The sequence below is a fragment of the Watersipora subatra genome, chromosome 8, assembly GCF_963576615.1.
Source record: "Watersipora subatra chromosome 8, tzWatSuba1.1, whole genome shotgun sequence".
NCBI classification, from domain to species: Eukaryota; Metazoa; Bryozoa; class Gymnolaemata; order Cheilostomatida; family Watersiporidae; genus Watersipora; species Watersipora subatra.
The window spans coordinates 4,250,116-4,269,952 of record NC_088715.1 but is presented as its reverse complement, the minus strand read 5'-3'; the positions used below and the strand labels follow the sequence as shown (position 1 = coordinate 4,269,952).

Below are 19,837 nucleotides of genomic sequence, written 5' to 3'. Positions count from 1 at the left end.
GGAGAGTGAACTACCATCTGAACTGACACCAATGTGGCACAAGTGGACAAGAGGACTACAAGATATGGCGGAACTACGTATAGTAAGATCTACCATAGTAGTATAGTGAGAGCAGATCTACACACCTATGCACTTAAAGTTGGATTTTGGGTACATTTTAGCCCGAGAACCTCGGAGAATGGTGTTGTCTGATGGAAAGTTTGGGGGGGTAGGTGTGTGAGTGTTGGGAGCTAAGGTTATGAAGTTTGAGAGGAATTGTGGGAAGGATGCGGTGCTGGTCGAGAGGAATTGTGGGAAGGATGAGGTGAAGAGGGCGATGGTTTCGGGTTTCGATGCGATGGGTTTGGGGTTCGGGTGTCGACGAGTTGAGCGATCGATCGTCGAATGGTTGGGGTCGGGTTGGCGACCGGTGGGGTGAACGGTGTTATGTCGTTTCGATTGAATGAACGCTGATGTTGGACGAGTTCGGGCGTGTCTATTCGTGGAATCGATTAACTGTCCATTCACTATTTATAAGTTAAGAGTTTTATATATATGAACATTATATCATTGAGAAGTTCAACTAGAAGGAATATAAAATTATGGAAACTATTCATAAGGATAATTCTAAAGTTTACAATTCTTGTGAAGAAGAAAAAGATGAAACAGATGGATTAGTTGAAGAGGCTGTATTATTACATAATCATTTTGATAACATCACTAAATCTACATCAAAACCGCTTCGACAAAGTTTGCTTCAATTTTTTGGAGTGGTTTTAATATTACTTGCAATAACTGTAGCTTCATCTTTGATTGAATATTTTTTTATTCGGATTACAGGAGAAAAGATGAATGCTACTGTGAACTATGTAGAAGTATTTTTTCAAAATTTTGTGAATAATGAAAGTATGATTTTTGAAACATCTCCTCATCATTATAATTAGTTTAAATGAAAACTTCAAATGTTAGTAATTATCAAAACATGGAGAAAGACGGACTACAATCAATTGATGTGAGGTTACATTCTCCTTTCACATCTATGATAACAGGACCAACAGGATCAGGAAAAACTCAACTCGTTAAACGGTTGATTGAACAATCTCAATTAATATCTACTCCTCCAATCGAAATTATATATTGCTATGGAATATGGCAGGAAGCTTTTGAGGATATGAAAGGAGTGGAATTTCATGAAGGATTGAAAGATCCGAGTACTTTTCCCAAAGATGGAGAAAATAGATGGATGATCATTGATGATCTAATGGAGGAATTATCATCAAATATCAAGATGGCTAACAATTTGTATACTCGAGAAAGTCACCATCTAAATATTAGTATTTTTACTATTACACAAAACTTATTCTTTGGTAAACTTAGAACAATTTCGCTGAATAGTCACTATTTTTTTATAGGAAAAAACCCCAGGGATTCTACATCAATCACATTTTTAGGAAAACAAGTTTTTCCTGGACAAGTTAAATATTTTCAGGAATCCTACCGAGATGCAACATCTTCACCATATTCCTTCATGAGACTGGACCTCCGACAAGAAACCGATGATACAATGAGAATTATGGGAAATTTCCCTCCTGTTGACTCTACGCCTATGATTATTTATAAGCCTAATTAAGCAAACGATTTTGATTTGTATTCCATAATTAAATAAAACAAGTATATATTCCAAGTTCTCTTTAAATATTCACCATACCACTTCTGTATCTTCCTCTGAGTGATTACTATAACATCACTAAAATTATCACATAGATATGGCTGAAACAAAAAGAATTCAACGAAATTTACTAACTTTATTATCTCTAGTTGGAGATTCTATTTCTTCTCAACAATCGATTATTAAAAATGCTAAAACGGATTTAATTTTAGCAATTATTGATTGTGTGAAATTACTCATTAAAAGAAAAGAACGACTAACTGATGCTCAGTATAAAGCTTTGAGTCGACAAAGTAAAAACATCGCTCGACTGATTAGTCCTAGAACATCGAATTTGGAAAAGAAACAACTTTTGCAAAAAGGAGGGTTTTTATCGGCTTTACTAGGTCCGATCGCGGGTGCTATACTCCCAGGATTAGTTGAACCATTGCTCGGAGGATTGTTTAAAACACGAAGAAGAAAATAATTAAGTTATCATGGATAATTCTCCACTTTCTAAGAGAATGAAAAAAAACAGAGTAATTCTGCAAATACTGAACAGTCTTACCGATGAACTTGCAAGTTCTGCTTTACCTCATATGAAAGAAGAAGTAATTAGAACATTACTTGAAATTGTTAAAAATATTATATATGGGAATGTACCTTTAACGAAAAATCAATACCATTCTCTGAGTCAACATAAAAAGGAGTTGATGAATATTATCGATGAAAACAAACCTCTTAAATATAAACGAAAGATTTTGCAAAACGGAAAAGGATTATTGAAACGGATTATAAAGCCATCCCTCAACTTGTATTAATCATTCAGCAGGAAGATGAGCTTTCCTAAGTATACAAAAAAATTTTTTTTGGTTTCTGAAGACGAGTACAAAAGGAACCAATTTAAAAGTCAACAGGATTCAAAAATTATCAATGATGGCTATAGTTCGTCACTTCGTTTCAATCCATTAGAAAATCCAAGAGTAAGTAAGGTTAAGAAGACCAGAGATAGGATGCGTCAAATTAATAACGATAACACTATTTCAGACTATAACAAAGTTAATTTGTATGCAGCTGAACTTCAAATTTTTTTAGATGAAATGAATTCAATTCGGAGTTATCCAATTCAACAGTCTCCGACTATTCGAAATCCGATTTCAATGATGTCACAAACACCTTCAGCTCCACAAAATTCAAAAGAAACTCTAAAGAAAGATACACCTGAATTACCCGAAGATAATTCGTCTCAAGACTCTACAGTTTTAAAAGAATTGCCAAAAAAAGAAGACACATTATTACCACCGAAGTTAAACGAAGAAGAACCATCGTCAAATTCTTCTAGATCTTATTCCATTTCTTCAATAGTTGAAGACTTCGGTTCGATTCAGGATCGAACTAAAGCGAAAAATCTTCTGGAAAAATTGAAAAAGTCTGGAAATTATGATTCTTTAACCGGGAAAATAACAGGATCTACAGGAGAGATTAAACCTGAGAACTTACGAAATCTTCTTGAAAGAAAGATTCGAGTTAAAGATAGTTCAATTGTATCTTCTCCCTTTTCTCCAAGTTCATTTGAGAAACAATATAACTTATTTGAAAAAATTATCAAGGAGTCGAACTCGAATTTATCAAATAAATCAAAATCCAATTCGAATAGATCGTCTTCACGAAAACCTTATGTAGGAACAAGAGGAAAATGGACGACTTACTAAATGAATTCTATTATACCCCGGATCTACCATCTTCATTAGGTGGAGCACGAAAACTGAATGAAGCACTTCGGAGAAAAGAAAGCGAACAAGAAGTTAGAGATTGGTTAAGTGGTGAAGATGCTTATACGTTACACAAACAAATAAAAACGAAATTTAGAAGAAGACCTACAATTGTTGCAGGAGTTGGTGAACAATTACAGGCTGATTTAATGGATGTTAGATCTCATCGAGCTGAAAATGATGGAATTACATTTTTACTTACAATGATTGATGTTTTTTCAAGAAAAGCATGGGTAGAGCCTCTTGTTAACAAATCAGGTATATTGGTAGCAAAAGCCTTAAAAAAAGTATTGGATGGAACTAATTATAGAGTTTTTCAAACAGACAAAGGAAAAGAGTTTAATAATCGAGATGTCAAAAAAGTTTTGAAAGAAAATAAAGTAAAATGGTTTACATCTGAGAATGAGACAATTAAAGCTTCCATCATAGAACGATTCAACAAAACATTACGGGTGAAGATGTATAGATTCATGACATATTCGGATGATCGTAGATATATTGATGTTTTACCACAAATGGTAAAAGCATATAACAATACTATTCACACAACATTAGGAATAAAACCGAATGATGTAAATTATGAAAATCAAGAAAGAATCTGGAATAGGATTTATGAAAATGGAGAATATAGTTCTGACAGTACTCCCAAATTCAATATTGATGATTACGTTCGTATTAGTAAAGCTAGAACAGTTTTCGAAAGAGGTTTCACAATAAATTGGACAGTTGAAGTTTTTCAAATTACAGAAGTGCTTGATTTTGAAAGACCGATTATCTATAAATTACGTGATTTAGCAAACGAACCGGTTGATGGAACTTTTTATGAAGATGAACTACAGAAAGTAAAAAAACCCGCATTTTTTCGAATTGAGAAAATTCTCAAATCTCGGAAACGAGGAAGAACAAAGGAAATACTCGTTAAATGGATGGGATATCCTGATTCATTCAATAGCTGGGTCAATGAAAGAGATTTTGTTAAATAAAAGAGGATGATAAGGAATTGAACTTCATTGAAAGAATTGAAAATGTCGGAGTTCGTAACTCTTCCTTCTGATGCTAGTTTTAGTGACTTTCCTAAAAATACTAATTCAAACTTTACAGTTAGACTAGCCAGATATGTAGATTTTACAGAAGGACAATGGGAAGTTGCTCTAAAAGATATATCGTTTTTAAATAATTGGCCAAATGTAGAAGGAATAATAAGCATCACAAAAGCGGAACTTAATGGGAGATTTCGTCGTTTCGACATAAAAATTGGAAATGGAAGATACGAAGATATAGATGAAGTAATTCAACGAACTCATGATGTTCTAAAACCCTTCAATCTCCATCCAACTATAGAATTCGAATACGACAAAGTATCCAACAAATCTATGTTGTATGTAAGAGATTCGAGTGTTCAGGTTTCGTTTTCACAAGATTTCGCAAATATCTTAGGATTAGATCCGAAGATAACTTATAATGTGGGAAAACACGGAAACATCACATCTCCGGATATCAACTATGGATTTACATCATTATACGTATATTCATCAATTGTAAGTAACAGACTCGTTGGAGATGCAAATGTACGATTGCTACGAGTTGTCCCAGTAAGTGGAAAGAAGTTCTCTCGAGTTTATACAGAATTCAGTCAAGCGCATTACGTTGAAGTGGATAAAATTTCTACTGATGTGATAGAGACCCTTATAACAAGTGATGATGGAGAAAAAGTACCATTTGATGGAGGGAAGGTTATACTAACGGTTCATTTCAGAAAGAAACAATGAATTCCATATTAATTCCATATACTCCAGAAGACTCAAAAAACTTTTACATTCAATATTACACGTCTAATCAATCAGGAAATGGCGGATTGACACCATATAAAGGAAAGAGAGTGATGGGAAATGGACGACTATCAGGAATATTTAAAAAATTAGCAAAAGCTGTTGCGCCTCTAGCAAAAAAAACGGCTATCTCATTAGGGAAAAAAGGGTTAGATGCTGCATCCAATTATCTTAATAACATGGTAGAGAGACCAAAAGAAGAAGAAGAAACAGATGAAGTAGTAATTCCAAGAGTTAGAAAACCTGGGAAAAGAAAATTAAATAACCGTAGCAAACCTGCAAAGCGACGGAGAAAAGCCACTCCAAATATTTTTTTAAATTTGAAAATGCTTTATATATTATTATCTCAATATTTTTTAGTTCATTTCATTGACATACATCAATAGTGAAAGATGAGTTCTGGAGAGATTGGTTCAACAGGTTTAAAAATATTGGGTTCTCCTTTTACGATAAACGAAAGTTTGGGTATATTTGATGTTCCAGGCACACATAGTTCGGTGGAGCGCGGATATTATAGTGAATTAGCTCCGTCACGTCTCAGTGAATATGGGCCAATTGAAATACCTGGAGATGTAGATCACTATATCGATTTAAGTAATTCATATTTGCAAATCGAAGGAAAAGTAGTCAAGGACGATGGTTCCAATTTAGACAATACTGCTGCTAATGTAAATGTTGTACCAGGGGATGCGTTTTTTCATTCGCTAATCAAAACAGCAACATTCAAAATTAATGGATCTGTTGTTGAACATTCAAGTGATTATCCTATGAGATCGTTCATAGAAACCCTTCTCAATAATAGCAGAGAAGCAAAACAATACCAATTAAAAGCAGAAGGATGGTTTCAAGATGATAATCTTGCAAAAGATGGTGCGGAATTCGATAATAGTGCGGCTACAGCAAGAAAGAATCTTATTAGAGGTTCAAACTCATTTGAGTTTTTTGGACGACTCCATCTTAGCATTTTTCAACAGGAAAGATATCTCATTCCAGGATTGAATTGTAAATTAGAACTAGACCGAAGTAAACCAAGTTATTGTTTGATGGCAGCAACAGCTACTCCTGGAGGAGGGGGAAAAGTAAAGTTGACGAAATGTGTACTTCATCTTCGAAAATTAAAAATCAACCAAACAATTCAGCTGTTACATAACGAAAAACTACTTAATGGTGTTAATGCAAAGTATCCTCTTTCTCGGGTATACACCAGATCTTATAATGTGAATACTGGATTAACCCATACTCAAATAAAAATTGCTGATAACACACTTAGACCAAATTTAATACTTGTTTCACTTTCATCACACGATGGAGAAAATGGATCATACAATCGTAATCCTTTCAAATTTGGTCATTACGATGTGAGTCATGTAGAACTACAAATTGATGGACTACCTTTTGGAAAACGATATACTCCAAATTTTGTAAATAGAATGTATACTCGACCATATGTACAACTTCTAAATGCAATGGGAAAAGATCTTTCTTCTGAAGGAAGTGGAATTGGACTGAGTGAATATGAAACTGGACTTGCAATATACGCTTTCGATTTGACAGGAGATCTCTCATCCGAAGGATTTCATTTAATGAGACATGTTTCACTAACAATCGATATCGGTTTTCGGGTTGCAACACCAGAAAATGTCTATCTTAATACATATATACAAAAAGATGGAATGATGGAAATCGCTTCTGACTTTAGCGTTCGACTCAGTGGTGGAAGCATATTCTAAGGATGAATACAGCAAATATTTTCGATGTTCTTTCCCAAGATCACATGACTAATAATCATTTTTTTGCTGTCTGTGCAAGAAATGAATTTATAGAACAATTTTTATCGAATGAAGGAATATATATTTTTAACACACACTATTCTTATCAACCAGGAGAACACTGGATAGGAGTTATTCGAACAAAATCCGAAATTAATTATTTCGATTCAACAGGACGAGATCCTTCAACATATCCAGATGTCGCTCAAATCTTAAAACTTTCTGGAATAAAGTTAATTAAATGGAATGATGTTCTACTCCAAGGTTTTCTTTCAACAACATGTGGAGATTACTGTCTTCTCTTTGCAATATTTTTGGAGCAGAGGATGTTCAATAGAAGATTTTCTAACAGTTATGCTAAAAATTTCTGAAAAAGATACACGAGATCATGTAGTTCGAAAAACTATACTAGATAGATATGATTGGAATGGAAAAATTAGTAAAAGTCTTAATAACGAAGAAAATGAAGGTATTGACAATGTACATATTCAAGGAACTTCCCAAATTGTTAAATTACTAGAAGAACTGACATAAAATTTTTTTCTATATTTTACAATTGAATATACATATATACTTTATATCGAAATAAACTTGGTAAAAAATACAACCGAATGTTATTTACTTTTTTTGTTGAATATGTGTGTAGTTAATGCTGTAGAACGTATATTATGAATAACGAACAATAGTACATGTGAATAAGGAATACAATACAAGAGCATTAGAAAAACGTGTAACGCATCCTCGAGGATAAAAACAGAACTGCGTGCGCATGCACTAACCGGAAACGGCAAAGCCAATGATTCAATAACGTAACATTTTTGATATAAGTTTTATATATTGATATACTCACGCTGAGTTGGAGTTATCCTCAAAATAATCCACATATTAATCCATGTATGCCTCTTTACTAGTTCATCATCTTCATCTATTTACTGGTCGAGAGGCTGTTATGGAATGGTTAAGCCAAACCAAACAGGAGAATTCCATAGGTAAACCTAGGAAAACAATCAGGTCGAATGCCAAGGCGCTTGTCCACACAACAGCCCCTGAAAACAGCGACACTCAACGGACTTAATCGCGAGTAGCCGACTAACCGAATTCTAGCTGAAGCATACAAGCCTTATGGTATCAACGCTCGATCGACCCAAATTCTCAAATATAAGTAGGCATCAAGAGATGGTTAATGAGGCAGAATATTCCATCAGATCATGCAATGCTTATATAGTGAATTGAAGAATGATGGGTGTGTCCAAAGGAATTAATGAGGCGAAAATAGCAAACAGATTTTCGCGAAAGTTGACTATATAATATATGATGTGAAATTTCGCGAAATCCAATTTCGCGAAATTCACTTTTCGCGAAATTCAATTTCGCGAAAGTTGACTATATAATATATATGATGTGAAATTTCGCGAAATCCAATTTCGCGAAATTCACTTTTCGCGAAATTCAATTTCGCGAAAGTTGACTATATAATATATATAATGTGAAATTTCGCGAAATTCATTTTCGCGAAATTGTAAGCATAGAGAAATGTTTTGTAATCTATTTATAAATTTTCATTAAACTCACTCAAGCGTTTTACAGATGCTCAACTTTATAAAAGCAATCGAGAACAAATCATTATTATCATAACACTCTTCATAAGCTAACAGAATTCTGAGAAGGGTAAAATGTCAGAAGGGAAATGTACAGATAGTTGTCTTCAAATTTGGGCTACACCATGGGAATATTGTACACACGGACTACTTTCCTGTACATGTGGACATGTATATGATGGATTAGCACAATGTGTACATTGGTAAGTACATTTTGAAATTTTAAATTCTAAAGTTTTATATGAATATATAATTATTCATTTTATATACATCATCTTTTCTCAATTTTCAATGGATTTTCAAAAAATTAAACAGGTATCAAGAAGATGGTGAGGAAAGTGATGAAAAAAACATCTCGAAAGAAACAACCTCTCAAAATAGTGAAACGGAGTTGCAATTGGATTTACCATTGGATTATCCTATAGACAGATTACCTTCCTGCACATGTGGACAAGACGTATACGATGGCTTAGCTCAATGTATATTTTGGTAAGTAGATTTTGAGAATTTTAAAACCAAAGATATATAGTTATCCATTTATTTCATCCTTTCTCATTCCTCAATGTTTTATATATTTAAACAGTGATGATGCAAAACAAAAAGAAGATGATGAGAAAAGCGAGTCAAGCAGCACATACTTCTTTCTCGATAAGAAAGAATTACAATATTCTGAAGTGACAAGCTCTTCATCTCCACAGAAAACTGACAATTAGTATTTATAAAAGAAGATTTTTTTTTTTTTTTTCTGAATGAATATATATGCAAATCAATAGAACCTTTAGAAATAAAATCTTCATCTCCAAAGATGGAGAATTTATATTTTATTGTATATTTTAAGATACTATTATTAAAATAAAATCAATACAATATTCACATATCATTTTCATTGTGGAATAAAAATTTAGGAAAGCATGAAAATTAGATTACAACTTTAGCAGCAGCATGTGATTATGATAAAAAATTTCGACATCCTGTAATTTGTCTACAGAAAAACTTTCATTTCCATAGCCTCTTTCTTTATTACTTGGAGGGGTATTAGTTATATTTTCCTTAAGATTTTCAGATGATGGAAGAGTTGTGATTCCACTTGCTAGAATGATGGTAGCGAGTGTAGTTGTGGTGGTAGTAGGAATTGTACTAGCGAGTGTAGTTGTGGTGGTGGTAGGAATTCTGGATGTATGTGTAGTTCTGATGGTGGATCGAGTAGTGGAAGAATTAATTGGAGCTGTAAATCTACCATTATTTTCTTCGAATTGTGGATGATAACAAACAAACTTAATAGGCATTGATCTCCATCCACAAAAGTTTGAACGAGCTGAGTTGCCTACACAATATCTCGCTGATCGTGAAGATGGATTAGCCCATTGAACAAGTCGTTCAGTAATTCCCAACCTTTGAATAATTTCATAACTAGCTATACCATAAGTTCAATCCGAGGGGTTATGTTCAAATTGAATTAAATTTCGTAAAAATTCACCGTTAACCGGAAAAAATCCAAAAACTAATAAATAGTATTGGAGAAATTTGAATTATATCATCTAGTTTTCTATAAAGACTCTTCATGTCTTCTCAAAAGAAATTTTTCCTAATGAATAATTCATTCGACTTTCCCCTTTTTTATTACTCATCTTTAAAGAGTTTTATAACGAAGGGAGACTTAACCGATTCCACGAATAGACACGCCCGAACTCGTCCAACATCAGCGTTCATTCAACCGAAACGACATAACACCGTTCACCCCACCGGTCGCCAACCCGACCCCAACCATTCGACGATCGATCGCTCAACTCGTCGACACCCGAACCCCAAACCCATCGCATCGAAACCCGAAACCATCGCCCTCTTCACCTCATCCTTCCCACAATTCCTCTCGACCAGCACCGCATCCTTCCCACAATTCCTCTCAAACTTCATAACCTTAGCTCCCAACACTCACACACCTACCCCCCCCAAACTTTCCATCAGACAACACTATTCTCCGAGGTTCTCGGGCTAAAATGTACCCAAAATCCAACTTTAAGTGCATAGGTGTGTAGATCTGCTCTCACTATACTACTTACCATGATAGAGGAAGATGCTGCTAAAAGTGAAATACACTGCTTTTCGGGCGCAAGCACCACCGGCTATGGTGCATGTGCCTACCTCAGACAGATAAGCCAAGAAGGGGAAGTAAAGTGTTCCTCGATCACGAAGTGATCACGATTCCGCTCATGGAACTTCAAGCTGCTGTTGTTGCCACACAACTAGTGAGTGTACTTAAGGAAGCTGAAAGACTTCCTGCCTATTAACACTGCCACACACTACTGGTGTGATTCTATGATTGTGCTGAACTACATTTCAAATGATGCGAAAAAATTCAAAGTTTACGTAACAAATCGTATCCAGCGAATTCGAGACGTGTCAACACCTACACAATGGCCCCACATAGCATCTGGAAATAACCCTGCCGACCACACATCCAGGAGTTCTGAAGTGAAGGACATAATTCCACATTGGATTAATCCACCAGATTTCCTTCAGCAGTCAGACATCAAGATACACGCTGCCTCGCCACCTCTGTAAAAGAAACACTTAGGCTTTTAGGGATGATGGAGTGATACTCTAAATGGGAAACGCTAATCAACACCCTCACTGTATTCATCAGGGCTGCCATACATAAGAAAAAACAAACTGAGAGAAAAGGCTATCAGGCTAATCATCAAAACAGCCCAGAGTCGACTGGAGAACGAACATCTCAAACAGCTAGACCCGTTTATGGATGACGATGGTATCGTACGCGTAGGAAGAAGGCTGAAATATTCTACCCCTCTCACCAATGACTTAAAACAACCAGCAATTCTGCCAAAGACATGCCACATCAAAAATTTGATCATACAGTACTATCATCAACTAACTTGTCACTCTGGAAGAGGACTGACAACTGCTACAATACGACATAATGGATACTGGATAACATGCAAGAAACTAAGAGAGAATATGGAGACTCAAAAAATGGCGGACCTACCAGCCGTACGAACGGAACCAGCCACACCATTCTACTACTCTGGAATGGACTGTTTTGGGCCGTTTTACGTCAAAGATAGACGCCGTGAAGTGAAACGCTACGGACTGCTGTTTACATGTCCAACATCTCGAGCAGTCCACATAGAAATGTTAGACGATTTGACCACGGATGCGTTTCTGAACTCACTCAGATGCCAAATAGCCAGACAAGGGCACTAATTTCAGAGGTGCACAGACGGAACTGAAAAAAAGCCTGGCTGAGATAAATGAAGAGCTGCACAAAAAACTAGCAACAAAGTTTGAATGTGAATTTCTTTTCAACACCCCCATCGTCAAATCACATGGGAGGCGTTTGGGAAAGACATATTAGAACAGCGAGACAGGCTCTAGAAGGACTAATCCAGGAAAGACACGCACAGCTCACTAGTTCTTCTCTCCGAACACTCTTCCAACATCATAAACAGCAGACCGCTCACAGTGGAAGATCTGAACGACCCCAACAGCCACCTTCTCACACCTAATCACCTGCTGCACTTAAAATTAGATGTTTGCCTACCACCACTAGGGGACTTCAAAGACGCAGATGACTACTCTTGAGAACAGTGGCGAAGAATACAACATTTGGCCAACGTCCTCTGGAAGAAATGGAGACTGGAACATCTGCAAACCCTGCAGCATAGACAGAAACGGACTGATGAGAAAGAGCCACTAAAGGTCGGTGACATCGTTTTTGTGACGGATGCAAACTCACTACGAAACCGGTAGAAGCTGGCTAAAGTAACAGAGATGATCGAAAGCCATGACGGAAGAGCTAAAAGAGCGAGGGAACACTCAATTACATAGGCGAGGTAAACCCATCAAACGAGCTACGGAGATAGAAAGTCTGCTAAACTAGCTGACCATACTGACTCGAGTTTGAAATCTTTCCTTCCAAAAAAAATTTCCGGGGAGAGTGTAAAGGACAGCTTTATATATTGGACCGTTTATTCAACCCTTCTATTCAACTTAGTTAATAAAAAGAAAAACAAATCAACCTTGTGACTCTAAATACATCAACATTTATGCCTTAACGAAGCTAACAATGCTGAGTCTGCGCAAGTGGATGGTGTAGTGAAGTGCTTTGGCTGGGGTGCGTCTTCGCTGTTGCGATGCGTCTGGTCACGGGGCGATGCGGTGTCGGCCGATAATTCCACTGCCGTTTTCTGGGTGAGTCATGCAGAACGGCTTAGGTTTTTCTACGCTTTTCATCTAGAGCAGATCAGTTGGTCACACCGGTCTCTGTATTTTGGTTGTGTTAATATACCGTGAATTAGACAACTATACTACTCTATTCTTAAGTACAAGGTATTTACTATTTAATATATCATCAAATTTCTCTTTTGCTATTTTCTTTTCAACCAACTTCAACTATTTGTGTATTTATATCTCTTAAAAATCTGTTTTCTTTATTACTTATTAGTTAGAAACCACTACAACGAGACAACTCGCACAGTAGTTATAAGCTAACATAAACCTAGCCGTACCAGACCAATAAAGGGCAAGAGGTAATTACTAATCAGTTTTTTTATAACATATTTTTTATCGCATTCTTGCCGATTTTTACGAATTTTACTCATAACATTGTGACTTTTATTTTAGCTTTTACGGTGTATACCAAAAACTGGCACGTGTAATAAAATAACCTATTAAACCTCCAAGAATTGTGTCTAGTCCTATTGCACCCGTAGACGCATAACCTTACTCATAACCTGGTACAGCTATATAGACACTTAATCATTAATAAATCCTGCCTCTTCCCTTAGCATAGTAATAAAAATACATAATACTAATAAGGGTGTAATCACAACCCCGGCTAAAAAGGGGTACGCTGTATTGGGTCGAAGACTGAGCCCGATATTAGAGGACCCAAAAGCTGGCCAGGCTGAATTGGACCAAAAGCTGACTTCGAAGAGTTGGAGCGAAGACAAGGGCCGGAACGGTAAAACTGAAAACTGGCCGGGGTGAATTTGACCAAAAGCTACCCAGTGGAGTTTGACCGGAGACTGGCTAAGTAGAGTTAGACTGAAAACTGGTCTGCATGTGGCTTAAGCGCTGAGATGTTTGTTAACATGCTCAAAAGGAAAGAGCCACATGTCACATGACTGATATGGCTTTCCTGGTTGACATATGCAGGTTCCTCAACATACTCAATTTAAGTCTTAAAGGAACGGACAAATCAATAGTTGACCTTCATTCATTTGTGAAGCCATTTGATTTGCAGCTATCATTATTTACAAGTTTCATAAGTGACATTTGAGCAGATTGCAGGATTTTCTTTGCCTTACATTTCTTTGAGATGAAAGGAGGACATTGATGTCCAACACAACTGTGGCTCCAACACAATTGAAGTGCCTTTGGTTGCTAGAATAGATGATGATTGGGCATTGGCCATAAGTGAACTTCCTATTGACTTGTCATTAGCTGCCATGCAGATAAAACTATGTGTCCTGCAAGCCACAGAAAATATCTAGATCTCAGAGTTTAAAACCAGAGCCAGAACAAGAGCATCATATCCTAAAGTGACTCAACTGGCACTTTGATTGAGTACAATATTGTCATCAACATATCTATGCAAATCCACATTTTCCAAAATAAACCTTATCAAATCTAAATAACGACCTGACCTCATGCAAGGCCACCTTTATTTAGCATTGAGATTAGCATGTCGCCAAATAGATCCAGACTACACAAAAAATTGAGTGCTAAAACCCAATTACATCAGTTATTAAAATTTTGGTGCCAATACATACTTTGTGTGCACTACATTAGTGTATGTATAATTACAAGTTTCTGTATTTAGTATTTTAGTGTACAGATATCGTTTATAACAATTTACCTTCTGTTTGCAAGTTCGTTGCGTTTGTTCATTACCTGAATCACTATTGTTTTATGTGAAAATACATATAGTTATGAAAGAAAAAACCTCTGGCAGATCTGACTGATTTATTTCTAAAGTTTGGCCTTCTAGCAAAAAAGTTTGGCCATCTCTGCCTTAGGGAATCAATTCTGGCAAAGAATTGAACACTCCTCGAGTCAATTTTTTCGTTGCCGATCGTTCAACGTAGTTTCGGCTCCAATAACAATAAAACAACGATTCGTGAAAGTCTCTGCCAAAGGAGGACAGAGGAGATATTTCTATGGTTTAGCAAACGGTCGAGAGAATTTAATTGGTTTTCCAGCGAAAACGAAATTGAACATCGACTCGCTGTAACATTTACGGCGTGATAGCCATTTATAGAAATGTATTTAGATGCCCTACGAGTCTTGAATCTTGAAATGTGTAAAATAAAATTATTTTTAAAGTACTGTAGTGTCAATTTATAATATTTTGACTTATAAAGGCAATAATTGTTTGACGTGGTTCATACCACACCAGATATTTAGGAATACAGTCAAGTCAAGCATTTTTCGGATGCTAATATAATTAGCGGCATACCTGCCAACCCAAGAGTGGGGCAATGCGTGAGATTTGGTTTTGGGGCAGTTGATGTATCAATGATAGTATATATAAAGTTGTGGAAATTGGGGCAAAAATCTCACGCATTTCTCACGCATTTTCATTTTTTCTTTGGGGGGATTGCGTGAGTCTCACGCCCAATGCGTGAGAGTTGGCAGGTATGATTAGCGGTGGTATAACAAAAATGAGTTAAGACAGCAATGGTTTAGAATTTATAGTGTCAGGAGGTATACGCGTGCTGTACCAGTAATTTAATGCTAGCATTTAATAGTTGTCTCTTGCTTTAGGACAAGGTGTGTGCAGTGAAATGTGAAGTAAATTCTGGTCGTTGAGGATAGCCAACTCCCAACTCAAGAGCGAGTTCACGCAAACTCAATGAGTTGATGAACAGACTCGTGGGCGAGCCGATAAACAGACTCGTGGGTGAGCCGATAAACAGACTCGGAAGTGAGCCGATAAACAGACTCGATGGCGAGCCGATAAACAGACTCGGGGGTGAGCCGATAAACAGACTCGTGGGTGAGCCGATAAACAGACTCGAGGGCGAGCCGATAAACAGACTCGATGGTGAGCCGATAAGCAGACTCGATGGGGGAGCCGATAAACAGACTCCGGAGTGAGCCGATAAACAGACTCGATGGTGAGCCGATAAACAGACTCGATGGTGAGCCGATAAACAGACTCGATGGCGAGCCGATAAACAGACTCGATGGGGAGCCGATAAACAGACTCGATGGCGAGCCGATAAACAGACTCGTGGGTGAGCCGATAAACAGACTCGGAAGTGAGCCGATAAACAGACTCGATGGCGAGCCGATAAACAGACTCGTGGGTGAGCCGATAAACAGACTCGGAAGTGAGCCGATAAACAGACTCGATGGTGAGCCGATAAACAGACTCAATGGTGACTTCTCTCAACTGTTACACCCTAGCAAGCCAAGCGCAATAATTCTTGATGTTCGGTCAATAGCATTTATAGTGAAAGCAGCTATGATACGCTGGCTAATATCACAATGCTAAAGGCAGAACCAGTGACAAGAATTTTATACCCTATTTGCTTTTGAAAATCAAACAGAGCTTATAAAGAACGCAGTATCTTTATTGGTGTTATATCTCTCAGTACCAGGCAGTAACACACCAGCAATGATAAAACTGACAGGTTATATAGCAATTCCAAGAAAAATCTACAGTTGATTGGCTGCACAGTAATTAGGTCAACCAATTCCACAATAACATATTTCGAATACAAAAACGATAACATTTGTCCCTAACTAATCACGCAATACGAGTATTAATAATTTTTAGTGTTTGTATAGTAACATACAAATCTTAGAACAATATGGTAATAAATGATTAACATAAAAACATTGCTAGTATAACCCATACATATACACTACATTGGACAAGTGTTAAGCGTGCGCCTTATAAATGACTATTCAAATTTGTCTGAATTGCGACGAACGTAATATAGATCCATTGAGTCAGCAATTTGAAGCTGCCGGATTATAGGCTTAGAAAAGACGTCATCAATTCTCTTACGCATGCTGACTATCTATAAATACGGGTACACACTGATTTACAGTTCATTCGCTTTTACAAGCATGAAGCACTCGTGCACCTTTTGCGATTTTTCTTGCCACAAGGAGCGTGACCTACAGAGGCACGCTCGTGTACACAGACACCGCTGCTCATCCTGTGATGAGGTGTTCACCACTCAGCCTCTCCTGAATGCGCACGTCTCTGCTGAGCACCGGAGAACACAGTCTACTCAGACTGACTCCCAGAGACCGAGGGCGTGTTCACCTCGTCGCCAACACCATCACCGAGGGCAACGCTACCAAAGGCCACGGCAGGACCGAAGGCCGTACTGGAGGCCAGCCCGTGATGCTTGCCCTACTCCACGGCATGAAGTGGAGTCCAAGATCGTCCGCCCATCAGTAGACTCCATCGGGGATGATAGTGACCCTCTCGGGCTACTGGACTCACCGGTCAAAATTGACTTCTGAGTGCCAGTAGTCCCACCAACCACCTCGGCCCTTTTCAGGGCCACCATTTCCATTTTAAGGGTTTTGTTCTGCATCGACAATGGCGGAAACTCAGTGTCGTACTTATCATCTATTTTTTTTATTACAGTTGCGCAACTACGGCCAACCTAGAAGCGCAGTGACCTTTTACGCCGTAGTTTTCATAAAAGCTATTAAATCTGTAAAGCCTCGTCGCTACGCTGTTCTGCTATCTGCGAGCTTTTAGTCATTCCACAATCGTTGTTTGAATAGCATCAGTTTTACATTTTAGGAAAGAAAACATTCCAAGTTTGATTTGGCAGTGAAGTCTTGGAAGATAAGAATATTTGTCTTAGGCAGTGACTTCTATGCCAACGAGTTTTTTTATTGAACCACGATTCTATAGTTAATATTTTAACGATTAAATTATTATCTCTTAAAAATTAAGTTTGGGTCATCACTATAGCGTGATGAGGGACTGCCAACCCAAGAGTGGGGCAATGCTTGAGATTTGGTTTTGGGGTTTGGTTTTGAGATTTGGGGCAATTTATGTATCAATGATAGTATATATAAAGTGTAAATTGGGGCAAAAATCTTACTAATTTGTCAGCATTTTCATTTTTTCTTAGGTGTGATTGCATGAGTCTCTCGCCCAATATGTGAGAGTTGGCAGGCCTGGCGTGATGCCTGAATTATATGAATCTGTAACGGTTTTATTTGCTTTAGAGTCTCAAGTCTCTGAAATTAATCGGGATAAAGTACGAATTTAGACTTTTTAACTTTCTACATTGCATTGTTTGACAGGCAGGCCAACATCGACTGGACATATGTCTGGTAACCCAAAGCCAAAAGGTCGGGAGTTCAACCCTCGTGCAAGACTCGCTGGTACCCAAGTTCATCATCTGGTCAATGGTTCCTTTGCTGCAATTGTTGTCACCACTCTAGCATGTGGATACTGGTTTATGTGAGTATTGTGTAATTGTTTAACCAGCAGTCATACAAGTAATATTCACCGATAGCACTTGCTGTCTGCATTATTTTTTGACAATAATAATGTTAAGGATGACAGGAAAGATTTTTAATGCTTTCCCTTCTCTTCTCTCCAGTTGTTTTGATTGCCTTCATTTCAGAACAAGCGGTGCTGAGAGACTCGGGTTTGATCGAACACCCAAGCGTAATCACTGGCCTCTGGAAGATCCTGAGGCTAAGGTTAGTCACTCTTAACCACTTCTCTATTTGGTGTAGGATTCTTCAAATTATTCTGTAGGACTTTTCTGATTGCGTTAAACATCAGCTAGCATGAATTTATGAAGATTTTGAGGCAGTTTATTTTTAGTGCATGAATCAGTACCTCTTTATCATAAGTGAGCTCAATATACCACCACATGGCTACAGTCTCACTAAGGGGATGAGATGTAATAGAGATGATACACCATTATACAATCTTAGTTTATTCTAAATAAATGGTTAATTATTCACTATTGCTCTCTTTATGTCCTACATTCCTGTTTGGATTTCAATTGTTAAGATCTGCAACTACTATCTCATGATAAGCTCATTTACTCTTCATGATGGCAGCTGTTACTTTGTTTTGTGTAGATAACCCAGGCAAGAATTAAACGGATTAGAGAGTTTAAGTTAGCTGAGAAAGACCCGTACTACAAAGACGCAGAGAAAAAGACTAAGTTGTCAGCTGAACAGAAATAGACCGAGTCTCCTCTACTCCTTGAGTTCACATCTGTATATTTTATGTAAGGGAGTTTAGTTCATATATGAGGTTATAAGGTACCACCTGTACCTTATAAGTGAATCTTTCATTCAATGAGATTTAAGTCTATATATTATATTAATTACTATTATTGATATAGAATTTATACTTTTTAGTTAGATGTGGTAGCTTTACCCTTCTATCTATCATAAATATTTGTTTTTCTTTGTAGAAGGAGACAAAGAAACTTGGACTCAAATAATTATTATAGATGTTTGTGGCTCAACTGTCATCAATATGTTTGAGTTGGTTTACTGGAGTGTTTGTTAATCTATCTATTGGGACATGTAAATAATTAATATTTTATTAGAGACAGTAATTAATTTCTCCCTCTGTTAACACTAATCTTGGTCTCTCTAAGGCTCTACTTAATGCTATAAAATGCTTCCTCAGTTGATCACTAAGTATGAATGTAAGGGGTGTCAGTCAATATACATGAACCAAGGAGAGCTCGACCACCATACCTCAAGATGTATCACGGTTGCTGCCAAAAATCACACGATGATGTCATCAAAACCTACCGCCCCTTCCACTGGTAAGTCTCTCTTTAGTCTATGCTGCTGTTTGTATAGCATCTGTTAGACTTTATACTAGAGCTGCGCAACGATTATAAAAATTAATCGCGATTAATAACTGGTCTGAACCAGTTAATCTTCGATTAATCTTAGAATTAATCTAGCAAAAACTGCATATTCAAAAGCAAATAATACAGCTACATATAGATTAATTATATTTTAGACAATTGTTAGCAGTAGTACATGTTATGTACAATGAATATAAGTTACATTGTAATAATTATTATGATTATGAAAACTGTCTATGAAAGTCTATAATTAAGTCAGCCAAAAGTTGAGGCAGCACAGTTTATTCACATTATCTGAATAAAGAGATGCCCTCTTCCTACATACAATTCCTACATACAATTCCTACAATTCCTACATACATACATACATATTTTTGTTTAAAAATAAA

General features: G+C 36.9%; 1 protein-coding gene across 2 annotated transcripts in view; it reads left to right on the top strand.

Moving 5' to 3' along the window:
• The window catches only part of LOC137402126 (uncharacterized), a 298,131-nt gene that overhangs the window by 262,483 nt on the left and 15,811 nt on the right, over positions 1-19,837 (top strand). The window contains exons 1-4 of one of the 2 annotated variants that reach the window (XM_068088597.1): positions 17,607-18,061; positions 18,228-18,306; positions 18,697-18,848; positions 19,041-19,400. The exons of the other annotated variant lie outside the window; for it this stretch is intronic. Coding sequence (XP_067944698.1) covers positions 19,247-19,400 — 154 coding nt within the window. The 5' untranslated portion in view covers positions 17,607-18,061; positions 18,228-18,306; positions 18,697-18,848; positions 19,041-19,246. Of the gene's footprint in view, positions 1-17,606; positions 18,062-18,227; positions 18,307-18,696; positions 18,849-19,040; positions 19,401-19,837 lie in introns of those variants that run through there. 2 annotated transcript variants of the gene reach the window in all.